The sequence below is a fragment of the Python bivittatus genome, unplaced genomic scaffold (genome assembly GCF_059951505.1).
Source record: "Python bivittatus isolate LINGU-HERP-01145 unplaced genomic scaffold, Pbiv_v1 ctg000500_np1212, whole genome shotgun sequence".
Classification (NCBI taxonomy): domain Eukaryota; kingdom Metazoa; phylum Chordata; class Lepidosauria; order Squamata; family Pythonidae; genus Python; species Python bivittatus.
The window spans coordinates 508,308-517,751 of record NW_028277079.1 but is presented as its reverse complement, the minus strand read 5'-3'; the positions used below and the strand labels follow the sequence as shown (position 1 = coordinate 517,751).

At 56.6% G+C, this 9,444-nt stretch overlaps 1 protein-coding gene across 3 annotated transcripts in view; it reads right to left on the bottom strand.

Annotated features, from left to right (window-relative positions):
• Positions 1-5,696: 5,696 nt before the first annotated feature.
• The window catches only part of FCHO1 (FCH and mu domain containing endocytic adaptor 1), a 31,810-nt gene continuing 28,062 nt past the window's right edge, over positions 5,697-9,444 (bottom strand). For all 3 annotated transcript variants that reach the window (XM_088147336.1, XM_088147338.1, XM_088147337.1), the window contains 4 exons: positions 9,068-9,267; positions 7,892-7,956; positions 7,644-7,808; positions 5,697-5,996 (listed from right to left, as the gene is read on the bottom strand). In XM_088147336.1, coding sequence (XP_088003462.1) covers positions 5,974-5,996; positions 7,644-7,808; positions 7,892-7,956; positions 9,068-9,267 — 453 coding nt within the window. In that variant the 3' untranslated portion in view covers positions 5,697-5,973. The remainder of the gene's footprint in view (positions 5,997-7,643; positions 7,809-7,891; positions 7,957-9,067; positions 9,268-9,444) is intronic.

Genomic DNA, 9,444 nt, shown 5'->3' with positions numbered 1-9,444 from the left:
AGTGACGAATCAGCAAGTGACGAATCAGCTGGCGGCGCAAGGCTGCCCTCCTCTAGGAAGGGAAGTGCCGGAGGGAAGGGCTGGCCCCGCTTTCCCAAAGAAAGAGGAAGCTGCAGGGCTTCTGCTCAACCCCGATAAGCGGACTTGTGTCCAGTCCTGGGCAAACAACTCAGTCCCAACCTGGAGCGAAAAGGGAAAGATGGGGAAACCAGGCTGTGTGAGGAGTGCTAAAGGATCTGGGGATGCGCAGCCTACGGGGGGCGGGAGAGACAGGATAGCACGCGGCCTCCCTCACCTGAAGAGGGGGTGGGCTTAATCTTTGTTGCCCCAGAGGGCAGGGCCAGAGCCAGTGGGCTGGAAGTGGGCTGGAAGGGACAGGTGCCAAGAGGAGCGTGCAGGCGGCCAGCCGGGGGGGCGGGCAGGCTGCCCCATGACACGGTCAGCTCTCCTCCAACAGAGGTTGGGTGGCCTCTAGTGGAGCTCGCTGAGAGCAGGGGTCGGACCAGATGGCCTCTGAGATCCCTATGAACCGGGTGACGGCAATGGGCCTTGGCAACGAGACCGAGGAGGAAGAGCCCGTCTCGGCCACTGGATGGTCAGAAACGCAGCTCTCGGCCATGGCCTGGGCCCTGCCCCTCGTCCCGTCTTGACAGTGGTCTCCCTCTCGGCCCCTTCCGCGGGACATGCAGATCCCAAGAGAAGCACAGAGGACCCGTCGGGCATTTTTTTTTAACTGCAAAGAGACAAAAAGGTTTGCCAGGCGAAGCGGCCTCCCCAGGGCAAGGAGAGAGGGGCTTCTGTTCGCTGTTGATGCGCCCAGCTCGCCCGGCCAGTCTCAATGTTCCCCGACTGGGGCGCTGCTTCCTCCCTGCCCGCCTGGCTGTTGGCTGCTGGAGGGGGACCTGCTCTGGGCTGCCAGCTTCTTTTGATTCTGCCTTTTAAGTGGCAAATGGCCTCTGCCTGTCTGTAGAGGGCCAGTGGGCCTGAATGCCCAGCTTCCGGGAGTTCTCCAGCCTTTTCAGATGTCCTTGGCCCAGAAGATTAGTGTCTTCCCAGCTGAAGCTGCAGCCGAGCGTGCTCATGTTTTACGAGACCAAGGAGTTTCCGCCAGTTCTCCGGACTGCTGGCTGGGGTCGGATGCGACCTGCTGGTCTTCCACCTGCCTGCCCCACGTAGTGGCTCCTGTACTGCGTCTTTTCTGCCTTGGTTAGGGGGTCTTTCCATTTGCGTAAGAAGTTTTGGACGGGTTTTGTGGGCTTGTGTGCTCCAGTGAGGCCGAGCGATTGCAGTCATCTGTTGGTTGTCTCAGAGACGCTTCTGAGGTATGGGACCACGGTCTTTTTCCTAGGTTGTCCTGGTTGTGTTGTGGAGGGTGGTTAGTCAGGCACTTTTTGACAACACTGCCTGGATATCCATTGCGTTGGAAGATGTCGTGTGGGCAGTCCGTCCTCTTTTTGGTGCTCTGGGTTCCTGCGGTGGGTTTGTGCTTGTCTGAATAATGTCCTTCCGCAGCTCCTCTTGTGAGCAGTTGGGTTGTCTTTAGTAGGGAGCACTTGGTCGGCGTGAGCTGTTTTCCAACATGCTCGGATCTCTGTTTGCCATTGCTTCCTCTGCTGATCTGGAGGTCCAGGAAGGGTCTTGTTTCCTTCTCCTCCGGCCAGTTGTATTCCTTTAAAGATGTTGTCCCACAGGTCTTCTTTAATTGCTCCCTTTTTATTATGACCAAGGGGTCATCCACATACTGTAGCAGATCGGCATTTTTGGTTGTATGTGTGGAAGCGCTGCTGCTTCTCAATGTCGCATTGCAGTCTCGGCTATGAGTCCTGAGAGTGGTGACCCCGCAGGTGTTCCTCTGATCTGTTGGTGTGACTGTCCATCAAGCTGAAAGCAGCTGGTGAAGCAAAGGTCAGTGAGTTCCATGAGTTTGGGTATTTCAATCTTTGTGTATTCGGTTAGGTTAGGTGCATTTTACATAGATAGTCCTTGGTTAACAACCACTCGTTCAGCGACCATTTGAAGTTATGACAGCACCGAATGAGTGGTACTTATAACTGGTCCTTGAAGTTCTGGCCATCCCAGCTCCTCCGTGGTTGTGTGATTGCCGTCCAGGCGCTTGGCAATCAGCTTGCACTTATGACGGTAGCAGAGTCCCACGGTCATGTGATGGCCATTTGCGACCTTCCGTGTCAGCTTCCCACAAGCAAAGTCAATGAGGAAGCTGGCAGAGGAGGTCACAAGTTGCTCCTGTAAGTCACTTCCACTCCTGCTGCTTTTTCTCCCAAGGAACCCGGCTACCAAGAATGAGATCCTCGGGATCTCGTACTCTGTAGCGCACATGTGTGCCCAGAGCACCCCTTCCCACCTGCACTCTGTAGCCTGGGCATGCTTGTGCCACCCCCCCACCCTTGCCCCACTGTGCTTGCGTCATGCCACAGCAGCCCTTGCTCACCCGTCAGCCTGCTTGCAAACCACCCGGGACATGGGACCCCATTGAGTTTGCTTGTTGGAAGCTGGGGGGATGTGGCAAGGAGGTATTTGCTTAATGACCCGCAATCCTCAATTAACAATGGCAATGGGATTGCCATCACTAAGTGATGCAGTCATGTGACATCATGCATTGGTTAACAATGGAAATTCCAGTTGCTGTGACCTTAAATTAAATCACAATTTCATCCTCTTCCATTCTTAGGGCTTGATTTTCTGGGGACACTTAGTGGTGAATTTTCTCCCCTTTATGGGATGTCCCGATTTTGGGTTGAGTTCTTTGGCTACACTGTAAGTTGGGATCCGATCCCTGGTAATGGTGCGATTGGACAAAGTGGTATGTTGGACTTGTGAATTTTGGGGCACCCACAGAAGCGTGGGAGGGAAGGTCGTCTGTGACTTCTTCTTTCGCCACTCGTCCTTTCTTGGCGAGGTTCTTAAGGGTTCCGGTTTCCATATTGGGTTGATATTATGGGGTTGTAGGCTTCTTTGTTGCCCAGTCGTTCTTCGGCTTTCTGCGTGCCCACGATAACCGTGGTTCGGCTGTTCTCCGCTGGGAGGACAGTGATACGGTAGCTTGGTCGTTCTTCGGAGTTTTGGGGCTGCTCTTTCTTCTGCTTTGAGGTGTTTCTGTCTCTTTTTGGTCTGCGGTGCAATTGTTTGCTTTATGTTTTCTCGAGCCTCTGTGGTTTAATAATAATGCTAATCATAATTTAGTAAATTTATAGGCCGCCTGACTCTCAGCAACTCTGGGCAGTTGAATGCAGCTTCCGAGGCTGCAGAGAATTTGGGCTGGCGTGCATTCTCTGCGCTGTAGTTGAGTCCTTTCAGGAGGATGCTGTGTTCTGGGGTGGACAGCGAGAGGCTGGAGACATTTACCGCCCATTCGGGTTCAGTTACACCTCCGCCTGCCGGGTTTATCTTGAGCAGTTCGTTTCTTCTTTTTTTCGGTTTGTTCCAGAGATGCAGTCTTGACGGTGGTTGTCTGCATCATGACGTATTCTGGGGTCGAGGTTTGCTCCTTGGAGCTGTCAGTGGCGTGCTGGTAGAAATGTTACGTCGTTTAAGGCGAGCGTCCATTTTCATCAGACGTACCGTTTTTGGGCTGATTCGTTGAGCTATTTTCCACCCGGCGGCAGTTCATTGGAGGTGTCTTGTACTGGTGGGCAGGTCATGCTGCTGTGGCCATTCCTCCAGACAGAGCAGTTGTTCCTTGGCGAAGCCTGGCCTGCAAGCAAATCCTCCCACGTGCGCGCCTCCTGCAGCGCATGGCACCCTACCTAGTTCCCATAGAAGAGAGTATCTGTAGCTCAGGGTTGAGTGGTTCTGTAGGACTTAACTCCTTCATCGCTCACTTATTTCATGGCTGATGGCGTTCCCCGCGGTATTTACTTGGCTTGGAGCCTGTCCTGCCATACCCGGCCTCTTGAAATCAGTGGGACTCGAGCCTGTCATCCCGCTGATTTCGGCAGAGCTGCTCTACCTATCAGCTCGTCTGGCAGGAAGCCCCGTTAAGCAGAGCAGGAGGACGTCCGAGTTGGCTGGCGCAAGGCTGCCGAGGGCTGCGAAACCCTCACAGGTAGCAACAGCTCCTGCTCGGAGCGCGTCCTCGTGTGCCGATTCTCCAGGCCTGGGAATTATTGTCCTTGTTCGACCGTCAGGCGAGCTGAGCCTTTCTAAGGGCTTGTGGAAGAGATTTAGCAGTTCACAGCGTTGTTTCTGAACCATTCTGCAGTATTTAGACGTTATTTAGACTTCCTTGGTGCCTATTTTTCCTTCATGCCTTTTCCATCATCAACATATGGGGATAACGGTGCATATTTTTGCAGCGGGCTTTTTCCATCATTAACTCAGAAAAAGGACAGTTCTAGGAAGAGAACTCCTGAGCATTATGAACAGGTCAGCCCAATCCCCGCCTGCGGCCTTTGTGGATCCCAGGCCCGGTTCAGCAAGCCCTCGAGCCTCTCGTGGAAGTATTCTCTCGGCGCGTCCTTTCCTCAGTCGCGCTTTATGTGCCGTTCTTGCTCTTGTGACTTGAAGAGCCCCTTCTCTCCTTCGATTGCTGTACTCACCAATCTGCTCGGGTCCAGAGCAGGCCAGGCCTCCGCGGGTTCAAAGGACCCACAGCGCTCCTTTGCTTGATCTCTTTGAGGAGGACGGTTAAGGGGCGGGGCGTCCGTGGGGAAGCCACCCTGCTCGCAGCGGCTCCAAGCCAGCAGCTTTTGTGGGAGGTCCACCGGTGGCTGTACTGGGTCTTTGAGATAAGGGCGTGCAAGACTCGTGCGCGGGAAGCCCTGCGACTAAACGCACAAGCGAGCAGCGGCCATTTTTACTTCTTCTCAGATGAACACTCGGCCCCCAGAATCACGCGTTTTTGGTGCGGCTCTTAGCAAGCCTTGATACCCCATCCCAGATCATAGATTCTAAGCCCTACATTCCCCAAGTTAATTCCACCCCACCGGGGGACGCTCCGTGCTCCCCCCAGAGCCCCCTTTCCTCTGCCAGGCCTTTGTTCTCCCAGCGGGGGGGGGGCAGCCTCCCGGGTCTCCTGGAAGAGGCCAGGGCGCTCCCGGGGCGGGGGGGGGCTTCACCCACTCAGTCCAGGAGCGTTTCCGCCTGGGCTCCCTCCAAGCCCCCCCCGGTTGCTGGGCGCCTGTTCCGCCCTTCCTTATCAGAGCTCCCCATGAAAGCCAAGGTGTTGTCTTTTTATTGGGAGAACAAGCTCAGTTAAGATATTTACCTGACAAGGAGTATGCGCTGTTTGAATTTATTGCTGTTTACACTTCCGAAGGCTTAAGTGCCTGTAACTATGTAAATCCTGGAACAAGGCTGTCCTTAATTGCTCCTAATAGCTGAGTCTCCCCACCATCACAGGCAGTCCGAGTCTCATTTCCTCTGAGCCTATTGACTTTATGTCAAGACGTGTATTTAAACAAAGCGAACAGAGGGCCATTGTCCTTTCTTCCGGCCTGAGTGTGCTGCAGATTTTCTGAACAAACCCTACAGGATGTCGTTGCTGAAACCTGAAGGCAAAATTGCCAATTTCTGCTGGCACGATTCTGTTTCGCTCACCTGACCCATACCCGTTAACTACCCTGTATTAGGATTACGTTCAGTCACTCTTTTTTCCAGATGTACAAAACCGTCAATAAAACTATAATTCATTAGAAAACACAATGTTAGAAAAACAAACATTTTTATTAAAAGACCAATATTCCCACCGGCGCCCTTTGGTTGCTTCCAAAAGGGACCAGAGACGTTTCAAAAGACAGACGAGAATCAAAATAAAAGCAGAGGGACAAAAAATAACTCTCAGTGCAACAGGTGCCGATTCCGAAGTTTTCAAAGTCGCCTCCTCTTCTGACCTTCCACACCTCCAACAGGGCTTTTTCCTCCAGTGTTTAAAATCCAGGCAAAAAATAATTTAAAACACACAAATATATTATTTCTGTCTCCCAGAAGACTAAAAGTTCCCAGGGCCACGGATGTTCATGAGCCAGCGAGATAAATTCCTGATTGGGGGAAGGAAAAAAAGGGACGGGGTCACAGCCAAAACAGGGAGAGGAGGGGGGGCGCTGCAGAGGATCTCCCCCACCCCCTCCCCTCCCCTCCCGCCAATGAGAAGGGTCTGGGTGTCCTCCTTGACCGCAACAATGAGCCGGCCGGGGGATGCTGCTGCCAAAAAGGCCAGCGCTGTCGTGGCTGAGTTCAGATCGAGGGCAGTCGGCGTGCCCTTCTGCCCTGCTTGGACCCCCCGTGAACAGAACTGCGTGTCCAGTTCTGGGCACCGCATCGAAAAGGACAGCGACAGGCTGGAGCAGGTTCAGAGAAGCGCTACCAAGATGGGGAGGAATCTGGAAGCAGCGAAGGATCTGGGCACGCTTAGCCTGAGGGGGGGAGAATCGGGGGGAGAGACGACCAGCCTTCGAAGCTCTGAAGGGGTGTCCGTGGGAGGGAGAGGGTTCGTTTTGTATGGGCAGGACTAGAACCGCTGGGTTAAGACAGTAGGGAAGGGGGTTCAGGAGGAACCTCCAGGCTGCGTGAGCTATGGGGCGGTGGAGGGCGATGGGTCAGAGATGCCCCAGTGATCCAGCACTGAGCAGAGAGTAGGACGTGGTGACGCCGAGGTCCCTTCAGCTCTGGAGGATGTTATGGATGCTACACCCACTAGTGGTTAAAGCACCCGGCTGGAAACCGGGAGGCCGTGGGCTCTAGTCCCCCTGAGGCGTGAAGCCAACTGGGTGACCGTGGGCCACTCTCTCTCGGCCCTGGGAAGGAGGAAATGGCAAGAGCCACTTCTGGAAAACCTTGCCAAGAAAACTGCAAGGACCTTCCAGGAAGTTGGCAGGAATCAAGGCTGACTCAAAGGTACCAACCTGCCCCCCCCGCCCAAACCTATTTTTATTGCTTTCACTTCTTTTAAATATTTCCTTCTTCCTTTAAAGACAAGAAATCCACCAAGGTTTCTTCTAGTACTGCATACGAACGCTAGTCAGAATTCCAAGCAAAATTAACATTGCTAAGAAATCAGTGAAGCTTCTAAACAGCCTACGGAAATGGGGCTGGGGGGGGCTTCTGAGTGTGCTTCTGCTGTGGAAAAGGTGAATCTTGAGCCTGGCCTGGGATCCTGGGGAAGGGGGTTACAGCCAAACTGGCACAGAGCAAAGCTGTGCCAGGAATGGGGCATGCATGGAGCCCAGGCACCCTGCTGGAGAAGGGGGCTGTGACGGGTGCAAAGACCGCCCAGGATCTGGGCCCGAACGAAGCGAGGGAGGCGGTCTGATGTAGCTGAAGCAACAGAGGGCTGGTGCCATGCTGCCCAAACGCGCTGGAGTGATCCGTGAGGGTGACCCTGGGACCTTCGGGGCAGGGGAGAGAGGAAAGGCGGTTCACCCTCCTGGGGGACGAGGCTACTTGCCAGAGCCCCCAACGGCCGGATCCTGCCCCAGGCTCTCCTCCTGCCACCCCAGCACAGTCCCTCTGTGGCCAGCAACCAGCTTTGCCCTGCCTGCTCCAAACCGCCAGCAGGACGGACCTGCTTCTGCGTGAGGCCCAGGACGCCTGTCTGCCGGGCGGCTGGGCACGCGGGCCGGCCGAGAGAAGCCGGAGGAGGATGCTTGGGCTGAAAGGCCCGTCGGTCGCAGCTCGGCTGCCCTCACCTGTGGCAAACCTCTTCTTCACCAGGGACATCCGGTAGCCGCTGCCCACCAGCTCCACGTCGGCTCCCGAGACGGTGCTCCCCTCGCTTGTGAACTGGGCCGCCACTGGGGAGGGCCTGCTGGGACCGTCCAAGGGCTCCCAGCTGGCCAGGAGGCGGCCAGACCCTGGGGCGGGGGAGAGGAAGAGGAAGGTGAAGCCCTGCCAGAGGACTGAGGAAGGGCGCGCCCTGTCCCCGCCCCCTCCTCACCTCCATGGCCCTGGGTGCTGGGGACGTCCAGGAGCCGCCAGAGTAAGCGTTTCTCCTCCAGGTTCCTGTGGGGAGGGGAGGCAGGGAGGGTGCAGTCACGAGGGGTCTCCCCAGAGAGCCCAAGAGCTGCTGTGCCGCGTGAGAGCAACTCCATCCGTGAGCTGTGCCCCCCCGCCCCAGGTACACGCCGGTTCCGGTCCTCTGGGAACGGACCCAGGCTCTCCTCTGCCCATCCCAATGCTGAGTCTGTCTTTTCAGGTGCCCTGGGTACACGTCTTTGGCCGTTTCTCCGTCAGGGGAGGGGAGAAACAGGGCAGTGAGGCATCGCCCCCCAGCCTTTCCGTTTTGTTCCTGTTTGACACTGGCTTTATAAATGGGCAAGCTGAAGACACAATTAACGTCTCCCTAAAACACCAGTCTGAAGATGAAGGGGCCAAAATACTGCTGAGATCTCAGGGCTTAAAGCAAAATAAAAATGAATAACGAACTAAAATAAAGGTTTGCCCCGCTGCCCAAAAGATGGAGTCACAGCAGAGAGGCAGGGGTTGGGCAAGTGACCGCAGGACAGAGGCAGGTGGTCAGAAGTCCGGCCCCCTCTTCCCCAGGCGTGCAAAGCAGGTGCTGTTCGGGGGAGGCCGGGGCAGGGTGCCCCCAAGGGCCCCCTTTGCAATCCGAATGAGAGGTGAGCAGCTCTGGCCCAGCCTTTGCCCCTGCCCTAGGGCAGACCCCAGAGGGAGAGAGCGGCTTCGGCCATGCCAGTCCTGGAACTTCAGCGTCATGGCGAACGCGACCAGCCCAGCACTTGAGCGTGGCCGGTTGTGGGGCTCCCGTTCCAGGTCTAGCTGAGGGGAAGAGTGCCCCGTTTGCCACCCACGACGCCTGCAGCTCTCCTCCCCCTCCCGCTCCTCCCCCAGTTGCTACGGGCAGAGCCTCTTTGGCACAGGGGCCTGGGGATTAGCTCCGTGCCGGTTTCCTTGGAGTTGCTGGTTTAGTAAATAATCCCCTGGGCCTCTCGAAGCGAAGGCGCTTTGCCGTGTGGCCGCCGGCGGACCTTCCACGTGCGCCGCGTTCGTTGGCCACCTGAAGCTAGCGGGGCCTTTGACGCTCCTTGCTCGAACGGGGGCAGATTATAAGCACGGCCCCTCACCTCGTCCCCCCCGACCGCCCCCCGCTTACCAGCAAGCCTCGGGCTGTGGCTGGACGTTGGCGGCCGCCTCCTCAATGGGGAGCAGGACCTGCACGTTGGTGAGCGCCACGGCCGAGGCCAGGGCCGACGCGTTGTAGCGGTAATCCACGCTCACCCGGGTGGCCTCCGCAGCGCACTCCCAGTTCACAGACAGCTGCAGCGGGGCCCACTCCTGGCCTTGCTTGGAGTACTGAGGGCGGGCAAGAGGGGAGGTGAGGCCCAGGAAGAGGCCCGTGTGTCTCCCGGGGCACGGCTGCCCCCACCGGGGTCTCGGGCAGGCCAAGGCAGGCGGAGGAGCGCTGTTCCCGGAAGCCAACGCGCCCAGCCTCTGGGGGTGTGGGACTGCAGCCCCCCATCTCCAAGGCAG